This window comes from Chanodichthys erythropterus, chromosome 23 (assembly GCF_024489055.1).
Source record: "Chanodichthys erythropterus isolate Z2021 chromosome 23, ASM2448905v1, whole genome shotgun sequence".
NCBI lineage: Eukaryota > Metazoa > Chordata > Actinopteri > Cypriniformes > Xenocyprididae > Chanodichthys > Chanodichthys erythropterus.
The window spans coordinates 6,200,421-6,225,468 of NC_090243.1; the positions used below are offsets into that span (position 1 = coordinate 6,200,421).

Genomic DNA, 25,048 nt, shown 5'->3' on the forward strand with positions numbered 1-25,048 from the left:
AACGCGTCTGAGATCAATATGAAGAACGTGAAGCGTTCGTGCACCCACCGCTCGCGGGAATGTGCTCGCTGTGATGGCCTTGAACTCCAAGGCAGCTTTGTTGAATTGAATCTCTTTTGAAAGGTTGGACATTCCGCTACACGTCACCAGAATACACAATACAATTACGTCACCCAGTTAAAAATGAGCCAAATTGTGCAAAAGCCGTGACCCCGTGTGTCCACTAGATGTCCTCGTTGTGTAAGTCTGATATTTCTCTACGAACTGTTTACAACACACTGAACACGGTCTTACCTCAGAGAAGTAAATGTCATTTAAGATAGTTTATTAAGTGGCAGTAAATTGTTCAGTGAACATGAACATGCACTTTTTTACCTCTTTTTTTCTATCTGCTCTCGTTTGCACTTACTAATATCCTTACTTATGTTACTACTTAATATCATCATTTTCTATCTCCGTTAGGTACTCCTTCCCAAGACATTTCTACCCCATTAACACAGTATTATTTAGCTTTCGTATTTATTTCTACCAGGAATATCGTCTAGTATTTGTCTTGTTACATGTTCTGCACCATGGCTGACCTTATAATTTTCAGATGACAATACACTCACTTTAACCATTACTAGCTGCGTATAATAAGAAAGCTACATAGCATGTTTCAATAATCACATACCTTGCTGAAAAATCCAGCATAAACCACCATGCTGGTCCAGGCTGGTTTATGATGAATTGAGCTGGTGGAGTGCTGTTCTCAAGCAAAACTGAGCTGGTGTAGCTGGTCCATCAGCACTCCTGAAACAGCAAACCAGAAACCAGCATCCTATGCTGGTCCCAGCATGCAAAACATAAGCTTCTGGATTTTTCAGCAGGGTAGTGAGATAAGAAACTTATAAACATTCAAATGTCTGTATTTCTGAATCAATAACACCCAAAATATAACTAACACATGAATAAAGAGAGGACTCGGCTGGGCTGCTGTTGAAACTAGGTTATAATAACTCATAAAACGGCATTAGTGTGAAATAAGGCTGTGGTGGAAGTCATATCTTCTCATTTCCAACGAATCCCCAGCAGATGGCAGCTGACAGCCCACAGTCTGCTCGCAGTTTTGTCGTCATTAGCAGCCCTGGAGTATGGGGCCATGGCACAGTTACTGTGAGAGATCATGAAAGAAACTACTTTACTAAACAGTAGCACGAGGAAATTCAGAGCAGTTCATTTGTTTGCTGCCAAATGTAGCATCACTAGTGCAAAATAAGAGGCATGTTGTGAACAATGGTGCTTAATGGGAAAGATGATCATTGAGGTTATTATTTTATGAGTGCAACAGTTAGCATTCTAGTTTTGACAAACCTGTAGTAGGTTCCAGTGGGCAGATCAGGAGTAACGGCACAGTACAGAGTGGTATATGCACCCTCTGCAGAGGTTTTTATCAGGAAACCAAATGTCTTCACAAAGAACTGCAGGGGTTTCTTCAGATGCCTGATGATCTCTGTCTTCACTAGGCCTGGATCCACAGCATAAACACTCACTCCCATCTCTGCCACAGAAACAGCATTGAACTTCACTCTACATGAGCTACAGTTAGAAGAATGAAAAGCTAACCTCGCTTTATTTTCACAAAGTGCAAGAAAGCTCTTATTTATTATTTAACACTCTTAAGAGTATTTGTGGGTAAAACATGGGACAGTCATGTTAGGACAGCATACTGATGAATTAGCAGCGCATTATATGGAAGGTTTACCCGTCTACCTCTAACACATGTGATCTCCTTAAAGGGTTAGTTCAGCCAAAAATTAACATTCAGTCATCATTTAGTCACACTTTTCCATACCCTGAAAGTAAAAGGGGAATGATTATCTTGGACACTCATGCGGAATTCACACACAACCCATCTTTGTGTTTAAAATGAGAGATGCAGAGCAGTGGAATGGGGAAAAAAAAAAAAATCACAAGGTCTAGAGACCTTAGCATATATAACTCAATTAAATCAACACGCCATTCAAGAACAACTCAGATGAGTAGGCCTAACTACAGCAACAATCCCACAACACTCATACCTGATCAAAAGCTAATGTAAAAAAACATATTTTTAAATATTTCTTAAATTCATTCAAAGATGATAATTGTCTTAAATACTCTGGTAAACTGTTCCATAGCCTTGGGACAGCTACTGCAAATGCGCAAATGGACTTTAGTTTTAATCGAGGAACATGTAGGAGATTTTGTGCATTAAGCCCAAAGTATACTTCGTTTGTGCAGTCGAATGCACAGCCTTGCAAAGTACACTTCATTTTGCTCGTACACATACACAGGCGTTCAACGCATTCGCAGTTTTGAGCAATATCTCGCCCAAGTTACAACCCATATACAGTGGGTACTAGGGCTGTCAACGAATATTCTAAATTCGAATATATATTCGAATAGTTTTAAAAAAACGAATTTCGAAGGTGAAAATTAATATTCGAATTTTAAAAAATGTGGGGAAAAAACCGCCCGCGGTAGTAGAGGTGTGGCTGTCTGCTTTGTGAGTGGGCGCGCCTGAGGGTTCAGGGACAGGTCACAGGAGTCGCACTGTCTGGCAAGTTAACGCTTCTTGCATGGAAGATGGCAGAAAGTGCAGAGCCCAACTCGACCACAGCAGAGAAAGCGATTTTAACCCCCCAAAATCTAAAAAGCCATGTCTGGAAGTACTTTGGATTTTGGTCGGTAGGAGGTAAAATTGTTGAGCCGCGAGATAAAGTTGTATGCAAGCTATGTAAGATACAGTTAGCATACAGTCTCGTCTTGACACTTACTTTGCTTCGCCCGCCACAAGCTCGTTGTCTGAACACGACAAGAGGCTATAACGGAGAAATTAATTTCGTTCATTTGTAAGGACGAAAGTGCGCTGGAATAAATTGCAGTCAGTTTCCCCCCCCCCCCCCCCCTCCCCCTTTTTTTTATACGAGCACCAAGAATGTAAGTAGCCTTTTTCGTGTTTTTAGCACTTTATTTTCTTTGAACCTCAGGGTAAAAGTTATTTGTTTTCACATTTCTCGGAATTGTGTGCCTCATTTTATTTAACGTTAAACAGAAACATTACTTAAGTGTAGGCTACTGTACTGACTGAATAGATATTGCATGAATAAAGGATAAATGCACTGCTTCCACTGGTTTGATTATTTACCGTTTCATGTCAAGGAAAAGTTCCATGTTTACCACAGCACAACTCGCTCGGAGCGTTCAATATGCTGTAAAACTTAAATTAATATGAATAATATTTGTTTCAATCACTGAATGAAGCCTGCTATATTTGGGACAAGAGTCGCGAGTCTCGCGACCCTAAATTGCTTGCACAAAACTCTTGATCAGCGCTCAAAATTTGTTTGTTCATTTAAACCGTTATGCGCGGAGAGCGTGAGGATGATAGAGAGTGAGGTCTGCGGTCTTGGCCATTAGTTGATTTACTTGTTTTTGTGTAAGTAATACGTTGTCAAATATGTTTAAACTTAAATAGACTACCTATATAAATAGTTATGTCTCTTTGTATTAATTTGTCCTGTTATTGATGTAATGCACGTCATTGACAAAATGCGCAACCAGATGTTCGAATAGTTCGAATATTAGTGTTTTTTTTTAGAGGGAATATTCGAACGTCATTTTTGAGTAATTTTGACAGCCCTAGTGGGTACGGAAAGTATTCAGACCCCCTTAAATGTTTCACTCTTTGTTATATTGCAGCCATTTGCTAAAATCATTTAAGTTCATTTTTTTCCCTCATTAATGTACACACAGCACCCCATATTGACAGAAAAATACAGAATTGTTGACATTTTTGCAGATTTATTAAAAAAGAAAAACTGAAATATCACATGGTCCTAAGTATTCAGACCCTTTGCTGTGACACTCGTATATTTAACTCAGGTGCTGTCCATTTCTTCTGATCATCCTTGAGATGGTTCTACACCTTCATTTGAGTCCAGCTGTGTTTGATCATACTGATTGGACTTGATTAGGAAAGCCACACACCTGTCTATATAAGACCTTACAGCTCACAGTGCATGTCAGAGCAAAGGAGAATCATGAGGTCAATGGAACTGCCTGAAGAGCTCAGAGACAGAATTGTGGCAAGGCACAGATCTGGACAAGGTTACAAAAGAATTTCTGCTGCACTTAAGGTTCCTAAGAGCACAGTGGCCTCCATAATCCTTAAATGGAAGACGTTTGGGATGACCAGAACCCTTCCTAGAGCTGGCCGTCCGGCCAAACTGAGCTATCGGCGGAGAAGAGCCTTGGTGAGAGAGGTAAAGAAGAACCCAGAGATCACTGTGGCTGAGCTCCAGAGATGCAGTCGGGAGATGGGAGAAAGTTGTAGAAAGTCAACCATCACTGCAGCCCTCCACCAGTCGGGGCTTTATGGCAGAGTGGCCCGACGGAAGCCTCTCCTCAGTGCAAGACACATGAAAGCCAAGGAGTTTGCCAAGATGGTGAGAAATAAGATTCTCTGGTCTGATGAGACCAAGATGAGCTTTTTGGCCTCAATTCTAAGCGGTATGTGTGGAGAAAACCAGTTACTGCTCATCACCTGTCCAATACAGTCCCAACAGTGAAGCATGGTGGTGGCAGCATCATGCTGTGGGGGTGTTTTTCAGCTGCAGGGACAGGACAACTGGTTGCAATCGAGGGAAAGATGAATGCGGCCAAGTACAGGGTTATCCTGCACGAAAACCTTCTCCAGAGTGCACAGGACCTCAGACTGGGCTGAAGGTTTACCTTCCAACAAGACAATGACCTGAAGCACACAGCTAAAATAAAGGAGTGGCTTCACAACAACTCTGTGACTGTTCTTGAATGGCCCAGCCAGAGCCCTGACTTAAACCCAATTGAGCATCTCTGGAGAGACCTAAAAATGTCTGTCCACCAACGTTTACCATCCAACCTGACAGAACTGGAGAGGATCTGCAAGGAGGAATGGCAGAGGATCTCCAAATCCAGGTGTGAAAAACTTGTTGCATCTTTCCCAAAAAGACTCATGGCTGTAATAGATCAAAAGCGTGTTTCTACTAAAAACTGAGCAAAGGGTCTGAATACTTAGGACCATGTGATATTTCAGTTTTTCTTTTTTGGTAAATCTGCAAAAATGTCAACAATTCTGTGTTTTTCTGTCAATATGGGGTGCTGTGTGTACATTAATGAGGGAAAAAAATGAACTTAAATTATTTTAGCAAATGGCTGCAATATAACAAAGAGTGAAAAATTTAAGGGGGTCTGATTACTTTCTGTACCCACTGTAAATATCTTTGTATTCTTTCATGCTAGAGTTGTACAAATGAGGGTACTTTCTAACAGCTTCGCACAATCTCTCATCTATGTAGCCTCCATTGTTGCTGTAGCTTGCATGCGTTCCGGTCTGTTCTGTTTATGCCGTTTTTCTTCGACTACCTTGTGAATCGACACCCCCAGAGCATTGCCACCTTGTGGATAAACTAATTACTGCAAAAAATGAAATGTGCATGTGTGACCTGTGCGCATTCTTCTGATGATGAAATTCACGTCATGCGCACTGTATGCTTTGGGAATTAGATTGTAATGTTCTCTTTGACTCATGAGCATGAATAAGATAAGATCAGATATATTTTCCTCAAAATTTTGAGCTTTCAGAAAACCAGCAAAAAAACGTAGTGTGGTCAGTGTGCAAAAAAGGCATAGCCAACACATAGCTAGAGCAGTGAAATGAGAAAAACAAGGTTTAGAGAGATACTTTTTTAAGTTCAGCTTCTAACTTGAGCGCAGCATTTTTAGAACGCGTATCATGCGCGAGACATAAAAGATGCGAACGCAGTGGTCAAAGACATCCATCTAGCACATGTTAAAAGTGCAGTAGACATTCTGAAAAATGCTGTTGAAAGTGGATCGGACCGAGCACCACAACACACGTGTAGCCAATCAGCAGTAGTGGGAGGTCCACACATGATAGGGGGAGGAGAGAGAGTGAGCAAGAGGGAGATTTGAAGAAAGACTGTCGAAAGAGAGATGGCTGAGAGACATTACAAAAAGAAAAAATAGGGTTATGATCAGGCAAGAGCTTTAGGACCCCCATTAATTTTAGAAAAGCTTTCAAGCGCTGGAGAGACCTAAGCGGGAAGGCCTGAAAACGGACACAGAGGTCGCGTTGTTTCTGCTCCATGCATAAGTAGCATTGATTTTGAGTGTGTGCTACTGGCATCTAACTTGTTTGTCATCTTCGTGAAGCTTTATTTAGCTTTGCTTCTGCTAAAGACACATCCACTCTTACATTGCCTGTTTGTGCATTTGGGGGCAGAGCAATGAAGGGAGGGGTGTGTTTGTTTGGGTTGATTTCAAATATCAACAGTGTTCTTCAGATTCTCAGAAATCGCTTACTGCACCTTTAAAACATTCTTAAACATTCTGTGTGAACGTCCCCCTTAAATGAGTTTTCCTTTTTTCCAGAGTCCTAAAACATTATAAATAAATCCTAGATTCAATGTGGAATCAGATTTTTGGATCTCACTTTATGCAAGATCACATACTGGCTCTTACCTTCCACTCTCGAGGCGAGCTCTCGTGTGAAAAGTATGTTGGCCAGTTTGCTCTGTACGTAGGCCTTCACGGGATGATAGCTTTTCTCACTGTTCAGGTCCTCAAAGTGGATCTTTCCCATGGGGTGAACCAGTGAGGAGACATTAATCACTCTAGAAGGAGCTGAATGCTTCAACAGATCCATTAAGAGGAACGTGAGAAAGAAATGTCCTGAAGAAGAAAAGGAGTCATGCATCACATGTCAAGTGTGAACAATCGCCATAGCTTCTAAACAACAAATAAGGATTCTTTGATATGGTTTGAAAGAATGAGAATGTCTAGTGCACTTCATCAAACCTAAATGATTGACTCCAAACTGTGTCTCAAAGCCATCTGCTGTTGTGGAATATGGGCAGATTGCCACCCCAGCGTTATTAATCAGCAAATGAAGAGACTTTTCAGCTGTAATAAAATTATTTTATAAGATAAGAATTAAGCATATTTGCATTATATATTTTTTGAAAAATATTCTTCAGCCATAACTCACTGTTGTAAATCAGTTCAGCAAAATCACAGATGGATTTTGTGTCTGCCAGGTCCAGTTTCCGAACCACGACGATGGCGTTTTCCACGTCTCTGCTGATGTCACTGGCTGCCTGCTCAGCCTTCTCCACGTCTCTGCAGGCCAGGATCACCCGTGCGCCTCGGGATTAATGAAATGCTTTGTTCCATTATTTGAAAAACTAGTACATTCTTAGGAACTAGTACAATTTTAGGAAAACAAGATATTCTGGAAAGGTCTAAATATCAGATCAAATGGCTATGCATGCAGTCAGATCTAATATATTTCATCTGTGCCTCTAATATGAAAGGAAGGCTCGATGTTTTTTTCCACAATGTGTCGATTTGGCTGCAGTACACACCTCGCTTTGCCAGGTCCTTTGCCGTTTCTTTCCCAATCCCGGAGTTTGCTCCAGTCACTATAGCAGTTTTTCCATCTAACTGAATATCAGATGACCAGCTTTTGGTAAAAAGCCCTCTGAAAAGAGTTTGCTTGGTTATTTGTTATACTTATTAAGCATTTTTAATAGCATAATTTCTGGCGAATGGAATTAGACAGTGCTGAAGTAATACTCTTGAAAGACAGATGCCAGATATTACCCATTATGAATATTACAAGGTAAATGTTAATACATGTTTTTTTTTAATGTTATATGCATTTTTGTAATAATTCCTTTAATACTGCTACTAATAATAATAAAAAATGTAAAATAAAAATAAATACATTTCTATTAATAATATAACAATAAATGGTAATATTTCAATATCTCTTAAGTTAATTAAACTTATTATTTAAAATAAAATAAACACATTGTTATTATTATTATTGAGTACTAAATACATTATAATAACATTTAAAAAAAAATACATTATTATTATATTACTATTATTATTAATAAAATAATAATACATATTTCAATGTCTATTAAATCTAGTTAAGCATACTGGATATTTCAAATAAAATAAGTACATTTGTATTATTATAATAAATTACTATATATATATATATATATATATATATATATATATAGCTATGGAAAAAATTAAGAGACCACTCCAAGTTCAGAAATCAATGTTAAGTGGTCTCTTAATTTTTTCCATACATATATATATATATATATATATATATATATATATATATATATATATATATATATATATATATATATATATATATATATAATTTATATATTATATATAAATATATAATTTTGTATTATTTTTGTTATTAATACAAATTAATTTATTTTTATTTTAATATATATATATGCGAAAATATATAAATATCTTAATAAAGTTAATTATACTGATTATTTAAAATAAAAATAAATTTTTATTATATAATACAAAATTATAAATGACAGCCTACTATATACAGTCAAACCAAAAATGATTCGGACATTTTTTATATTTTTGGTATATTTTTACTAGTGGGTACAGGACACTATAGATCATTTATGTAAGTGAGGATAGCAAAATAAAGTAAACTGTGACATATTATACACACAAAATTTTCATACTGTGGACTAGTAAAATTAATAAAAATTTGGAACCAAAAATTATTCCGACACTTTGACCTAAACATGTTTTGCTTAAGTGTTATCTGACATAATTAAGATTAATTTTTTCTGACACAGTTTAACTCTGAGATCTTGTCATATGTTATTACCATTGTTTTAAACTATAGTGAATAAACTGTATTAATGAATGAAATGTTCAAGGTGTCCGAATACATTTTTGATTGACTGTATTTCAATATCTCTCAATCAAGTTAATTATACTGATTAAATAAAAAGCACCTTACCTTAACACATTCATTTTCTCAAAAGCCTTATTACATGTGAACCAGCAAGAAGGATCTTTTTCAAAGCTTCTCATGATACTGAGTGTCATAATAAATGCTCGAGTGTCATTTGTACTTGAATAAGGAGGACAGAAAATCCCCTTTCCATGGGGTCAGAACAAATTGATCATATTTTGCATGCAAAATAAATTAATTTGCTTTATATTCTGTATAATATATCTGAAAGGCCATGTTGCTATATAAAGCCATGAGTGTGACCCACTGGCTACACTCACTGAAGATATTCCAGGAAACTCTTGCACAAAATGATTCCCACCGGCAAAAACTGTTTCACTTGATTTTGAAGAACTTTCCTCCTTATAACACTAAATCAATAGCGTTATTTTTTTGTCAAAGGAACTGCTGTTTTATTTCGCATAAACATCCTAAGGCAACCACAGTAGATTTGAGTGAACCTTAAAATGGCCAAAAACTACACACCAATGCCAGTGAGTGAGTGCTGTTCCATCTTTAATGGTGGGAAACTGGGTTCAATTTTTCATCTTGAAAAAATCAGGTAGTTTCCAGCCAAGCCAGAGGAGCACCTGTGTCCAAACCTGGGGCTCTCCCATCACCTGATAGCACATGATCTGTTTGGACATGACTGTAACATATGAGGATCACTGACACCCTAACAGTGACCAAGGGAATATGGAATGATCCATAGCTCTTTTTCAGTGGGCTTCCCCCAGATTCCCAATTCTCTGCAGATAATAGCCGTCATATTCATTTAGCCACTATCTATCTATCTATCTATCTATCTATCTATCTATCTATCTATCTATCTATCTATCTATCTATCTATCTATCTATCTATCTATCTATCTATCTATCTATCTATATATATAAGAATTTAATTTAGATGCAATTTATTGACACATTTCATTTATTTATGTAAGGATTAGTTTATTTGTTTCAAGTGGTTTTTACATCTTTTCTCTTTTGTTTATTTACATGTTTTATAGTATAATAAAAAGAACATATGCATATGTTAGTACTTTTATAATAAAAGTGTATGCATATGTTTCTAGAGTATTTCATTTTTTTCCTCACCACTGTTGTCTTTAAATGATCCATAGCGCTTCTGAACAATATTTATGAAAAGTAAAAATAACAAATTAATTACAAAAATTGGTAACTATATTGAAAAACAAACAAATTTGAACTGAATTGAAAATTAATTTCTGTCACACAAAATATTTTGTGAATAATATTTCAATAAATCATTTTTAAATTTAGTACAGTTAGGCTACTAATTTCGATAACATTTAAGTCTTTAAAATGTCATGAAAATTCTGTATTTATTACTCAACCTCATGCCATTCTACACCCATAAGACCTTCGTTCATCTTTGGAACACAAATTAAGATATTTATGTTGAAATCCGATGGCTCCATGGGGCCTGAGTTGGGAGCAATGACATTTCCTCTCTCAAGATCCATAAAGGTACTAAAAACATATTTAAATCGGTTCATGTGAGTACAGTGGTTCAATATTAATATTATAAAGCGACGATAATATTTTTGAAATGCGAAAACTTATTGATGGCCGATTTCAAAACAGCTTCATGAATCTTCGGAGTGTTATGAATCAGCGTGTCAAATCAGCTGTTCGGAGCGCCAAAGTCACGTGATTTCAGCAGTTTGGCGGACACGCGATCCGAATCATAAACAATCATAAATAAGTAAAATCATAAGTCGTCATGTTGTTTTTTGGCGCACCAAAAATATTCTTGTCGCTTTATAATATTAATATTGAACCACTGTACTCACATGAACTGATTTAAATATGTTTTTAGTACCTCCATGGATCTTGAGAGAGGAAATGTCTATGGAGGCCTATCGGATTTCAACAGAAATATCTTAATTTGTGTTCCGAAGATCAATGATGGTCTTACTGGTGTGGAACTTAATGAGGGTGAGTAATAAATGGCAGAATTTTATTTTTTGGGTGAACTAACCCTTTAACAAGCTGTTTTTGTACAGCTAAAATAACTGGAAGTGAATGACACCGGAAGCCAGACACATTGAAATTACAAATGGCCGCTCCCGCTTTTACCTGAAAAATAAGGTGGATTAAAAATGCCTTTTTATTATGGGAAAGGCAAAGGAGTCCGTCGTCATTTCGTCAAATCCCTTAGGCTTATTACAATAGCAGTCCACTAGATGGCAGGACAATTCAACATTCATTGTTAGTCACGAGTCACCAAAATGTGCCTGAAGGCTCCTTGAGCAGAACCACAGTAAAACCAGTCATAACTTCCTGTTTTGGCAGACAGAACTCAACAACAATTTTCAGTGTTTGTTTCTGTTGCCATCCCAGAGCTGTGATTATTCCAATCACAGCTAAACATCCAGCAGCCTTTGGTGTAATTCTCACCTCATGTGGCTAAACACTGTACTTGTGAGTATATGTTTGCATTGAGCTCGCAACAGCTGGTAGCGATTCCCAGCTATTTATAAAGGCATTCTGTTAACATTGGTTTTGCTCGAATACTGAGTTTTTACCACACATGTGGTTAGTGATGCACAAACAATAAACACTGCTTATCACTAAACCAAATAGCTTTCTCATGCCACACTCATTTAAGGGAAATAAATTGTTTCGTAAACAAGCTTTATTTACAGTAATGGGTGGAGAAAATCACTACTCATATATCAGAACATTGATTTTTCAATCACTATACATTAATGCTTGTGAATAATGTCCGTGATTACGTTCTGCTCCAGTCAGACTGACAAAAATGGCACGATAAATAACAAAAAAAAAGAAAGATTAACATTTACAAATTGTTTTTTAAAAATATAAACACCACAAATTAACATCCCAATTTGTAATTTCCATGTTACTAACTTAATCTGAGATTTAACAACAGCCTAAAACGGTTCTTGCCATGAGGTACGGTGCGATAGTTCAGTTTAAGGGCTTTTCACACTGCGTTTAACCCCGGGTTATCGTCATTCTAAACACCGCTTTTAACCCCGGGTAAAAAAAAAAAAAAAAAACGTTTTACACTTCTAATTTAGATGCGGGGTTAGCACCAAGTTAGTGCCAAACTTGTACAGTGTGAAACCATGCTTAATGTTACAAAAAGATGCTTAGCAACCAACAACCAATCGCGTGCCTTATTTTCACGCGCTTTGGGCAGTCATGGAAACACCGCGCAATGTATATAGGCAGCCGTTTCTTAGTTCGTATGATAGGAAAAATGTCAAACGGCGATAAAAAACGCGACAATTGAAGTGAAGAAGAGGCCGTCATTCTTACCTTTATAGTTCATTCAGAAAAAACCTTGATATTACAGTCAACAATGAGGACGGGCAGTGCTAGAGCCTTAATGTAAACCGGTCACGTGCTGCGTTTGTCCAATCAGAAACACCGACACCACAAATATGCAAATAAGGACTTTAACCCGGGGTTTAGGAATGTGCAGTGTGAAACGGCAGTTTATGAATACCCAGGATTAAGTGTTAACCCCGGGTATAGTATGAGCAGTGTGAAACGTGAATAAAGATAACCCAGGGTTCCATTTACCCAAGGTTTAGAATGACCCAGGGTTAACTATTTCAAGGGTGAAAAGCCCTAGAGAAGGCCAAGAGAAAGGGACATCGAAAAACATCAAGCTTGCATTTTGGTGGCTACGTTTGTGCTTTCTCTGGCTGTGTTATCATCGTCTTTGGCCTGAGTTTGGCTTCTTGTCGCACCAAGCCACTCTTTAGGTGGCTCTTCAACAATAGAGATTGTCTGATAGTGAGACATTCTGGAATCAATGTTCTTGACTTTTACCGTCATCAGATCATTAGCATCCGCACCAGAGAAATCCTCTCAAAGCTGACAATTACCTAATTTATATGTATAAATACGTAGGTCAACAAATGCATAGCATTTTTCACGAAATAGCACTCTAGTTGACAGAGAACATTAATCAATAATAATCATTAAAAAAAAGTATATTCCAGTCCAGTAGGAAATGTTTGCACTGTTTTTATTTCTGCCAGGACCAGTCGTTAGTCATTTCCTGTACGGGCAGGTGTTTTTCCACGTGTCCGCTTCTGCTCTTGGCCTGCGGTGTTGTGCTTGTGTTAGATTTGGGCTCACTTTGAAAGCTGTCCTCATTAGATTCCTCCTGAACCGGGCAGCTGAAGGGTTCGTCTGTCCCCCCGCTGCTGCCCAGTGATGTCTGACTGACGTAGACCACGATGACCTCGCCGCTGAAGTTCATCACCTGCCCGCTGGAGATAAACGTAGTGTTGTTGTTTCCTGTCACCTGACCTGACAAAAATAGGCAAAGCATCAGAACTGAGGTTAGCGGAAGCTGGCAGAAATAGTACGCAATATTTCCATGAACTAAATATTCATTCCTTTCCTGGAGACAAATTAACACCGGTTTTATTTTAGTTGATATACTATTATAGTTATTATAGTTTTAGGGTTTTACAGGGTTTTGCATACTAATGTAACCATATTATTTAGTCATACAAGGAAACTGCTTTGTAGTTGCGTGTGAAAATACTTTAGACGTTTGATGGTTTACATAAATAGCCTACATTAGAACCGAGGCTAATAATGTCACATAAGCACTGACATGGCAAAAACCGCTGTTTTTGTGTCAATCCCTTTTGAGCAACAAAGCAGCTTCCTTCCACTTAAAAATTCAACATAGGCAGATTATAATGGTTCCTTTTTTTCCTCCGAATATACACACAGACTATCAATGACTCACATTTCACACATCTTTTAGTCATTTGCCGCTGGTCCATAATGGGCCCAACTCCCACTCTTTGCAGTGGCTGCCTGCCATATTTTCACAAACACGACTTACTGGAATGCACATGACCTGAATGTGCTTGGTCTAATTATTACTACAAGACATGATGCTTTATATTATAGTGTTCAGGTTTCTGGGTATTGACATAAGAAATGACTGAATAATACTAATGAACTACATATGTATACATTGTTTAATTCCTTTGCAGAGGTGTAATTAATAACAATAGGATGGAATATGAGTGAAACAGACACTGTCTGTGAAATAACATTATTGAAATGGAAAAATTTATTTTGCTAATATTTGTGATTATAAATCCATCTAAATAATAATTTATATAAAATGTAAAAAAAATAAAAAAATAATTGTGTGTGGGGGGGTATGCTCACAACTTTTTAAATCAAAAATACAATAAAAACAGTAATGTGAAATATTATCACAATTGAAAAAATTGCTGTTTTCCATTTTAATATATTTTAAAATGTAATTTATTGCTGTGATGGCAAAGCTGAATTTTCAGCATCATTACTCCAGTCTTCAGTGTCACATGATCCTTCAGAAATCATTTTAATTCGCTGATTCGCTGCTCAAGAAACACTTATCAATGTAATAATAATTGTGGAAACGGATCAGTGGTTCAGAGCTTGTATTAAACTGCCAAAGTCACGTTATTTCAGTAAAGGAGGCTTCATTACATCATAAGCGTTTTGAAATTTCAATGGTTCACCACTGGGGGGCGTGACTTTAGTAGTTTGGCCAAAGTTTGGCAGCTTGATACACGCTTCGAACCAATGATTCAAAACAAAAGATTCGTAAAGCTTCGAAGCTTCATGAAGCAGTGTTTTGCAATCGGAGCGACATGAGGGTGAGTAATTAATGACAGAATTTTCATTTTTGGGTGAACTAACCCTTTAAAGGTTTTACGTATGGATCCAATAATCTAGAAATGCAATATATGGTGAGTAAATCAGTGCAAAACATCAGCAGTTTGTTAACTCAGCCATCTGTTTCGTGATCAAAGCACTGGAACCGAAATGATTGCCACCCTGCATTTTGACCTACTAGTACTGAGAGTTCATGACTTTGATAATTTCCAATCTTTCATCATATCATAAGTTTTTTTTCCAATTGGAATTGTATCGCACGACAGTGCCTTTAAATCTGTCAGAAACATGCTAAATGAGTTTAACAGATTCCTGTGTACTGGACTATGAAGCAACAGTTTCAAATACCTCAGATGCACAGACAACTTATCATTTGTTTTGTCACCAATTTTTCATGTGTTAATGTCTTACCAGATGTGAGAGCGGCATCTGAGCACTGGTTCTGGTACTCCTCATCAGGGTCGGACAGTTTGTTGTCATCACTGTGGATCAGTGAAAGGCCTTGGTCATTAGCACTGACAGACGGCAAAGGAGGAACGGTGGTGGAGTCTATGCTGCAGCAACAAGGTTCGTTCTGTCTGTACAGCCCCTCGACCACACCTCGGTCCCCGTAGACCCCTCTCATCTCTGACATGGCTTCCTTGCCAGCAGGGCTGCTGTAGTCCAGATAGAGTTCCTGCGAGCGCTGGAGATCCACATAATCGCAGGCGGGCAGGCCGTCCAACGAGCAGCTCTCACACAGCAGAGCCTCTTTCAGGCCGATTACCTGCACGTTTTTTGTGGCGTCCCCTGTCCTGCAGGAGCTGCATGACGCCAGGCCTGTGGCGACCAGCTGACTGCAGTCCTCGTTCTCTCCAACTTCTATGGGCTCCTTCATGGAAAGCACACAGCTGCAGGAACTGCCTGACAGGGGGGACGACGGCCCACATCCGGAGTCCACGCTGGAGCTGCCCGAAGAGGTTTCGGCTCGGTCCTGGTCTTGGTCTGTGCAAGTAGACATTTCTGGGATGGTTAATTTGGTGCTGGGACACAGGGACTCCGGAGGGGTTCTTTCTTGGCAGATTAAAGGGTGGGTTTGTAGACCGTTTCTACAGTGGTATGAAGTCACAATTTCCTACAAGAAAGTAGGACTGGTAAGTCTCCATCGCTAGGTTTTGAAACAGGTTTTCAGATATTATTACTTACCTCTTGATTTCTACTTCCTTTCAGGTTTTGGACGCAGGTGCGTAGATTTACTGTGGTGTCAAAGAATAAGCTTTAATCAACAACATAGACAAGGATCTACCACAAATTGTAGCAAACAAACATGAGCCTGAACAAAATTTACCTGAGAGGAAGTTCAGCTTATCCTTGCAGCAAAACAAGAAGAGAACGACCAGAGATACCACGATGATGACTGAGAGGATGGCCACCAGCACCCAGGGTGTCATACCTGAGGACATTTAAGGTTTGTGAAGGTTCTTAGTTATTCATCATAGAGGGTTTAGTAAAGTTTGTCTCTGTTGCTCAATCACATTAATTGTTCTTGGATGAGAGACGAAACTGCTTGAGCAACAAAGAAACACATCCAGACTAGTCCTACCAGACATTACAGACATTAGCAATAACACAAAATATGGGTTCCTAGTCATTTTGAGCACATATATTATATATAAATTTGGGGTCAGTAAGAATCCTTAAAAAAATTAATAAGCACTTTCAAGGATTTGGTGCATTAGTTTCTAAAGGATGTGACATCATTTCACAATATTACAATTTTTACTGTATTTTTGATCAAATACTTGCAGCTCTGGTGAGTATAAGAGGATTCTTTCAAAAATATAAAATGATCTTACCAACTCCAAACTTTTAAATGGTAGAGTATGATCAATAACTGGGAGGCCAAACATTTTTATATAACCTACCAGGAGAATGGAGTCCACACACAACATCTGTCTGAGTGCTTCCTAGCTGTTTTTCAGTCTTGCCGATAGCTTTACAACTGGAAGAGAATTAGATATATCAATATAAAAGAGTCAAATAGCCTGGCCACTTCTGATTTGATCAGTCCAAATTTTCTTTTCTAAGAGTAACCACAAATGAAAGAAAGAAAAGGGGCTCTTTCTAGGGGAAGTGGTGGAGAAATTAATCATAATACCACAGTGCGGTAAGACTGCGGGGGCTTTAAAAAAATGACAGAGCATGCCTGAGACCTTCCCCAGACAAACAACGCCTGTGAGAATACGAGCTGTGACTTTGAGTCGTGTTAAAGCATAAATCTACATGTGTGACTCAGAGGACAGGCATCTTTGTGGCATACACTCCCAATTGTTGTTAAACCTATTGAGCTGTTATTGTATCAACTTTTTAAGAGAAGCATACTCACTCTGTCCATTTCTTGCAGGATTCTGTTGACATAGAATCTGAGAAAAATCCATGTTGACAAGTCACACAGGAAGCTCTGCCAGTCTCTAAAATGAAGAGAGAGTGATAAAGGATTATAGACAGACAGACTTACACTCAGAAAACTTAGCATGTTTAAAAGCTAATCACAATTTATTCTTATTTATCCTATCTAGGTAGTAACTTTACTTCCTTTTTATTTTTCCTACTCATTTTCTTCTCATTTGTATTTCTGTTTTTAGCATCTTATTTACTTCCTGTTGTATAATTTCAATTGTATTGTCCTGTTTAATTTTGTTCTGTAAGCAGTGAATATGCTTTGGAAATATTATAAATGCTTAGACAGATAGACATAATGATAGTACGATGGTAGACAGAGACAGACAGACAGACAGAGATAGATAGATAGACAGACAGACAAACACACAATGATAGTACAATAGTAGACAGACAGATAGATAACAGAAAGACAGAATGATAGTATGATAGTAAACAAACAGATAGATAGACAGACAGAATGAATGATAGTACAATAGTAGACAGACAGACAGATAGAGATAGTACAATAGTAGACAGACAGATAGGATAGATAGAGATAGTACGATAGATAGGATAGATAGAGATAGTACAGTAGTAGACAGACAGACAGATAGACAGACAGACAGATAGAGATAGTACAGTAGTAGACAGACAGACAGACAGATAGAGATAGTACAATAGTAGACAGACAGACAGAGATAGTACAATAGTAGACAGACAGATAGACAGACAGACGGATGGATAGACAGACAGACAGACAGATAGAGATAGTACAATAGTAGACAGACAGAGACAGACAGACAGATAGACAGACAGACAGATGGATAGACAGACAGACAGACAGAGATAGTACAGTAGTAGACAGACAGACAGACAGATAGAGATAGTACAATAGTAGACAGACAGATAGACAGACAGACGGATGGATAGACAGACAGACAGACAGATAGAGATAGTACAATAGTAGACAGGCAGCCAGAGACAGACAGATAGACAGATAGATGGATAGACAGACAGATAGAGATAGTACAATAGTAGACAGACGGACAGATAGAAAGACAGACAGACAGACAGACAGACAGATAGATAGAGATAGTACAGTAGTAGACAGGCAGATAGACAGACAGATAGACAGACAGACAGACAGACAGACAGATAGACAGACAGACAGACAGACAGATATAGTACAATAATAGACAGGCAGACAGAAAGATAGACAGATGGATAGATAGGATAGATAGAGATAGTACAATAGTAGAGAGATAGACAGACAGACAGACAGACAGATAGAGATAGTACAGTAGTAGACAGGCAGATAGACAGACAGATAGACAGACAGACAGACAGACAGATATAGTACAATAATAGACAGGCAGACAGAAAGATAGATAGACATAGTACAATAGTAGACAGGCAGACAGAAAGATAGACAGATGGATAGATAGGATAGATAGAGATAGTACAATAGTAGAGAGATAGACAGACAGACAGACAGACAGATAGATAGATAGAGATAGTACAGTAGTAGACAGGCAGATAGACAGACAGATAGACAGACAGACAGACAGACATAGTACAATAGTAGACAGGCAGACAGAAAGATAGACAGACGGATAGATAGGATAGATAGAGATAGTACAATAGTAGAGAGATAGACAGACAGACAGACAGACAGACAGACGGATAGATAGGATAGAGATAGTACAATAGTAGACAGGCAGACAGACAGATAGACAGACGGATAGATAGGATAGAGATAGTACAATAGTAGACGGATAGACAGACGGATAGACAGACATAGTACAATAGTAGACAGACAGATAGATAAACAGACAGAATGATAGTACGACAGTAGAAATGACAGACAATGATAGATAGATAGATAGATAGATAGATAGATAGATAGATAGATAGATAGATAGATAGATACTTGAAGATACTATAATCTACACAAAGTCTTGTGATGCCTTTAAATTTTAACTACAGTGTAAATGTCAAGATACTAATGATGAAATGTAAACTACACTTCATCCACATTCATTTCTGTGAACTGTATTATAATGTTCCTTTCCATTTGGCACTAAACCTTGTGCTCAAAACCACAGAACTGGAACAGCCACTGATTTACTGCACTCTCAATTACGGGTATACTTCATCTATCTATAAAGACATGTGATTAATGTCTCCCACTTTAAACTTCTGAATAATCTCACTAAAGGGATAGTTCACCCTAAAATGAAAATTCTGTCATCATCTGCACACCTTCATGTTTTATATGTCGTGAACTATCCCTTGATTTCGAGATTCACTAGAATAAGAATCTTTTATAAACATGTTCCTGAGTAAATCTAGTCACCACAAGCTCTTACCACCCATCACGACTCCTTTTCCCGCAGGACATTTTTCAATGGCCTCACAGTACTCGCAGTTGATCCGAGAGCAGTGGAACCCCTGCTTGCACAGACACGGTTCAGCCGCGGTGGGGTTGTGTGGACGGGTGCGGTTAAATCCTTTACCTGCAGAGGATGATTGGTGGCAGGTGTTAAGAAATAACGCAAAATCAAACAATATTCTTTCTTTACACGCATTACGTGACACTGACCCTCGTCGCAGAACTTCTGAGGAACACACTTAGTGTCGCTGTTCCAGTCCGGCTGGTACTCATCACGACCACAATCAAGGCACGTTGTGCTCGAGCTGCCGTCGCAATGGGCAAAAACGTATTTTCCTGCATTCAAAGGAAAACCTTGCTCAACTAAAGAAGTAAAACGGGTTTGCTGTTTTGGTCATTGAAAAGGTCAGTGAGTACATATTGCAAAAAAGCTGATATTCTGAATTGTATAGTAGAAGGAAGTCATTGTAGGTTATGGTTCATGTGGGTGTGTATAGGCCTCTTCCTCTTTCTCATCCTTCTGCTTTTCAAATGGGAAAAAACAGCCGATTTAGACCTGATCTTGTTTTTCCCAGACATCAGCTTCTCTCACAGTTGTCGTCACCATAAAATGAATGAATGAATGGATTGTTTTTATAGTGTGTTCTCCGTAGTATAATTAGCTATTCTGTATTACTGCTCACCTGGTTCACATTTTCTGCAGCATCTCCCATTGTGGTCGTACTCGTTCTGTTGGCAGATTATGGCCAGTCCTGCCTGAAATTAAGTGATAAACAATAATTAAACAAACATGATGGCTTTTGTATGATAAAATGCTTGTGATGTTCCTCATTTCTAAGTCACTTTGAAGGACTGAATGAACAACATATCACATAAACAGCAACAAAGATAACTACTAACATCTTAGTCGTTTTATGTTTACCATGGGAGAGATGTAATCAAAATATGAGTAAATTGTGTTAAAAGATCAGATCTGGTGTCGTCGCAACAAATTAATAATCAAAATATTTCGGTTTTATATTACATTTACACTACACTGTCAGAATTTTAGGGTCACTAAGATTTTTTTTATTTATTTATTTTTTTTTTAAAGAAATTAATACTGAAGAGAAGCAGAAGAGAGCCTTCTTTCAAAAACATGAAAAAAATCTTACCGACCCCAAACTTAAAGGGTTAGTTTATCTAAAAATGAAAATTCTGTCATTAAATACTCCTCATGTTATTCCATACCCGTAAGACCTTCGTTCATCTTCAGAACACAAATTAAGATATTTTTGATGAAATTCGAGAAGTATAGACTGCAATGTTATTACCACTTTCAGGGTCCAGAAAGGTACTAAAGACATTCTTAAAATAGTCCACGTGACTACAGTGGTTCAACCTTAATGTTATAAAGTGACGAGAATACTTTTTGTGAGCAAAAACAAAAAAAATAATGACTTTATTCATCAATATCTTCTCTGCTGTGTCATTCTCCTATGCTGTTTTTTGGGGTCCTGAAGACAAACGAAGGTCTTACGGGTGTGGAAAGACATGAGGGTGAATAATTAATGACAGAAATTTCATTTTTGGTTGAACTAACCCTTCAAAATCTAACTTTTAAGAATGGTGGTGTATGTTCTTTGCTGATATTTTCTTACCATTCTAATATAAAACAAACTGCAATTTGCAATTTTCGGTTTATGACTTATAACCAATGGGTCCCAAGGTCATTTTTAGTCTACTTAAAGTAATTTCCCCTCAAGTTTAATTTTATTTTGAACAGTCCATTTATTATTTTACTATTATGAAATGACTTTCTTGAAACAATTATGCTATTTTTCTTAAAATACATGCCAGTTGGTTATTTCATAATTGATGCAATGGCATTCAGCATTTTTAAATGTGGCATAAGCATTCAAATACTTTTTTGGGGGTAATTGTATCTCTAGTCCGCTGGGTGATTTATACAGTAACTAAAAACTACACAAAGTTTGGCCTGATGAAACATTGGCTCTCAGAATGAGAATCTTTAAGGGATAATGATCATTTGTGTGGTAAAAGCATCAGGGAATGAAAGAGAGTGGGAGAGTGTGTGTGTGTGTGTGTGTGTGTGTGTGTGTGTGTGTGTGTGTGTGTGTGTGTGTGTGTAGGGTGGAGGGGGAGGGGGGTATTGCCCAACTCAGAGAAAGAAAAAAAAAACAAGAAGAAAAGCAAAAAAAAAAAAAAAAAAAAACACCCACATCCCTCCAGATACCACAAAAGCATTCCACGGTTTAACAGCAGGGCAGAATTAAATGCGATCCTTTAATTCAGTGCAAATCTGAGAAAATCCGGCCGTCACTCATATAAAAGACAATAAAAAGAAAACAGTGCCAAGCTCAGCATACTGGGCTCTCGGTAGAGGTGGAAAGGACCTGGCTGAAGTACTAAGTGCTTCTTAAATAGGTAGAAATAATGCTCAAATTCAACTTTTTTGCACAGCACCGTAAAAAATAAAATGCTTTCAAATCAGCACCACAGGCAAACAATTAGTTTTCTGTATTCTAGCCAAAATGCAAGAAATGGAAGATAAATAATGTTTGTTGGGGACTATAAAAGACGATTTATTAATTATGAATGCTCTCTTTATCTCTCTAAAACAAGAACTCAAAAAAAAAAAAAAAACCCACAGAAGCAGACATTTTCCTAAAAAACAAAAAACACAGAAGCAAATATTTTCCTATATAACCAGGATCAATGGATTCATCCATCAGTGGGAAAAATTCATGGGTATCATGGAAATTCATGGGGAAATAATCCTTATCAGATTTGTTGACGACAACAAGCTTTGTCACAACAAGTAACTAGTACAGTTCACTATAACACAAAATCAGGAAGAAAAACCCAAATTTATTCAAATGATGAAACAGGTTGTGTCCTTTTGCATGCAACTCAATGTTAAATAAATGACATTTACTTCTGCTACAGTGCGTCTAATGAAAACCATGAAATGACAATCACCTTTAAATTTGAAAAATGCACAATAAATTTATTACTTGAAAATAATCTCCTCATCGTTTCTGATTAGACGTTGAACATGTTAAAGATGTGATTCTGAGGGTTTTTCAACCACTGCTGAAGAACCTAAAGGCCTTTTGATGGATGCATGTGAAAAAACACAGGAAACCAAAGGAATGTTTAGAGTTCATTTCTGATCCTCTACATTTGAATGTAAGGCTATACTCAGGCAACACAACATATTTTCATTGACTAAATATATAAGATCATGGTCAGTGACGCCCTGAAAAATTACATGTTAGAAAATATGCACCAGACACGGAGAAATCTTTTCTCACAGGATCTCATCGTGCTGAGCTGCATTTACAGTTCTAAAGATTCACTTCATTGCATTGCATTAATTCGGTTAATGCAAAGAAAAATATGAGTTGACAATCATAAAGCTATGATGTGTTACTATATGCTAAAACTGTGTATTAATAAAATAAATGTATTTAACAAAATACTTGTCAAGTCCATCATCTGAAGAAAATACTTCTCTGTATGGGAGGTTGAAAGAGGTAAGCACCATTACCAGAATTAAGTTTCCAGATACTGACATTTTCTTTCATAACTCTAAAACTTGGCAATCACAAGTTCAGGCCTGCGCGTGATGCAACAGAAACCATGTTAAAACTTTTGGCCAGACAGGAAATTAGATAACTCAGAAAGACAGTGGTTTGAATGAATGAATGAATGAATGAATGAATGAATGAATGAATGAAAATGGGCTTAGACAAAAAAAAAGGGATCAGTAAAATTTGTTCATTTCACAAACCAGAATATAGATATATGTTGTAAAATTCCAATATTTTCTTATTGTTTACATGGGAAAAACATTTAATTCCATCCTGTAGCCCACTTAAAAAGGTTATTTGTAAATGCAGTTTTTGAATAATAAGTAATGATAAGCATCAAATTTACATTTGGAGGAAAATTCCAATGATTCCTTCAGAACAAAAACCCACACACTTCACACTTATGATTAAGAAGACCATCCAAAACCATGAAAAAAGCAGAATCCCAGAAATATCCACATGGTTCCCCTCAAAATGTGCAACAATTCAGGGAGAAGTGCAGAAAAGCCATTATCTGACAGAAATCTGTTCTTGTCAGGGAAGTGTGGATGTGTCTCAAAACCTAGTGAGCAGATAGCACTGTTTGGGCATCGTGAGCGCCACGCAGTCCTAAAAATGTCTTGACTAGGTCTTTTCACTTTTGAGTTAGTGATGGGATATCTAAATCATTTCCGCGAAAAGGTTCTTTCGAACAGTTCATTTCAATGAATCGGTTAAAAACAAAACGATTCATAAATTCTCGTTTCATCGCGTAATCGCATTGGACTTCATTGTAATTAATGTGTCCCAGTTTAGTTTGTTGCAGCCACAATTAATTTTATATTTAAATAATTTACATTAATCAATGTTAACATTCATATACATCACTTGACTGAGAAAAATGATATTTATTAAAACCAACTCGTTTCGTGTGCGTGTTGATAAAACGGTCTGTCAATAAAGTCACAAATGCGCATTGTGTTTTGCGTTATACTTCAGTCAAATCTTCACACCAAGTGCTCTAACATTACAAAATATTGGCTCATTACAAACAAGACATTTCCGAAAAGCAGAAACTGTTCTCGGTTCAATGAGCAGCTCAGTTGTTGACACACGAGAACCGTTTGGACTGATTCAGTCAGATCGAACGAAGCGATCAGACCGGTTTTTGAGAGTCACTGCAAAGGTCCGACTCAAAAGAACAAGTCGTTCACGAATCTTAAATGTACACACATTTTCGCAACAAAGTGCTGAAATGAATAGAGTGTAATAAGGCAGTTTGGCATTGTGGTGAAGAAGAACTAAGAAGTTTCTAGTAAACAGAGTGCAAAATATTAATTTCCCGATAATAATAAATTCCAGGCTAGTAACGTTAATCCTGTGCAATTCAAAAATAAAGTTCATTCGCAAAAACATACCTGCGTGCATAGAGCAAGAACGAAGTGTGTGATCCATCCTTGAAATATCCAACTAGCTGAAAAAATCACTCTCATTATTCTAAACTTTAAAACACTCTGTAATCTCAGCTTCACTATTGTTGTATTGTCCAGTGAGGATCAGCAGCAGACGTCTGCGCGCTCTGGGATGAAGAGATGAAGCTCCAGACTGCTGTAGCTCATTCCCAGAGAGCATGTCCCATGATGTTGTTCACTCACCCACGCCTCGACTGCTGCTCTCCCTTGTTTCCACTGCACTACAGTCATGTGGAAGCTGCTTAGTTTCTTACACGCTCCTCCCAGTTCTCGTAATCAAAGTGGTTAACGGGTCGACGTTCATAGACAATCGTGTCGTTCAATTCTGTAGCACTTCAGGTGCGAAGAGCAGATTAGACAAATAATTTTAAACCGTGAAAACCCCATTAATCCAAAGTTTGAAGATATATTTGCTAGTGTTCATGCAACAGAGCTCAATGCTGGAATACTGTATCCTAAAGAAACAGACTTGACTTGCCATTCCAATTTAAGTGTGGTGAATAAACCTAAAGAAATGTTCGTCCAATAATTACATTCGGTCTGAGTGCATGACAAGATGTCCTACCTGCCTGCCAACATGTATTCCCATACCTCAGAGCAAAGACATCAT

The 25,048-nt window shown here is 37.6% G+C and overlaps 2 protein-coding genes across 3 annotated transcripts; both read right to left on the minus strand.

The window, feature by feature from the left end:
• Positions 1-229: 229 nt before the first annotated feature.
• On the minus strand, positions 230-12,685 carry si:dkey-73n8.3 (uncharacterized protein LOC100150965 homolog). Its single transcript, XM_067378733.1, has 7 exons — positions 12,555-12,685; positions 7,446-7,561; positions 7,070-7,225; positions 6,880-6,984; positions 6,544-6,753; positions 1,354-1,540; positions 230-1,153 (listed from the first exon to the last, which is right to left on the minus strand). The coding sequence occupies exons 1-7, from the start codon at positions 12,683-12,685 to the stop codon at positions 1,051-1,053; spliced, it is 1,008 nt and encodes a 335-aa protein (XP_067234834.1). The 3' UTR covers positions 230-1,050.
• Positions 11,547-24,637, minus strand: tnfrsf11a (tumor necrosis factor receptor superfamily, member 11a, NFKB activator). 2 transcript variants are annotated; one of them, XM_067378616.1, is made up of 10 exons: positions 24,385-24,637; positions 20,075-20,147; positions 19,602-19,727; positions 19,369-19,515; positions 16,944-17,028; positions 16,483-16,559; positions 15,906-16,010; positions 15,764-15,813; positions 14,990-15,692; positions 11,547-13,198 (listed from the first exon to the last, which is right to left on the minus strand). In XM_067378616.1, exons 1-10 carry the CDS (start codon positions 24,457-24,459, stop codon positions 12,912-12,914), a joined length of 1,728 nt encoding a protein of 575 aa, XP_067234717.1. In that variant the 5' UTR covers positions 24,460-24,637; the 3' UTR covers positions 11,547-12,911. The 2 variants fall into 2 exon arrangements, with proteins under 2 accessions (XP_067234717.1, XP_067234718.1); XM_067378617.1 differs by having other exon boundaries at positions 12,914-13,193.
• Positions 24,638-25,048: the final 411 nt, after the last annotated feature.

Excerpts from the sequence above, each read along its gene's own strand:
- si:dkey-73n8.3 (XM_067378733.1), bottom strand. The coding sequence starts at position 12,685 with ATGTCTCACTATCAGACAATCTCTATTGTTGAAGAGCCACCTAAAGAG. Across the intron at positions 7,226-7,445 it reads AAAGGACCTGGCAAAGCGAG|GCGCACGGGTGATCCTGGCC; the intron begins GTGTGTACTGCA and ends ATTAATCCCGAG. Across the intron at positions 1,541-6,543 it reads GCTCGCCTCGAGAGTGGAAG|AGATGGGAGTGAGTGTTTAT; the intron begins GTAAGAGCCAGT and ends TTTCTGTGGCAG.
- tnfrsf11a (XM_067378616.1), bottom strand. The coding sequence starts at position 24,459 with ATGAGAGTGATTTTTTCAGCTAGTTGGATATTTCAAGGATGGATCACA. Across the intron at positions 16,560-16,943 it reads TCCTGCAAGAAATGGACAGA|TTGTAAAGCTATCGGCAAGA; the intron begins GTGAGTATGCTT and ends ATTCTCTTCCAG. Across the intron at positions 13,199-14,989 it reads AGATGCCGCTCTCACATCTG|GTCAGGTGACAGGAAACAAC; the intron begins GTAAGACATTAA and ends TATTTTTGTCAG.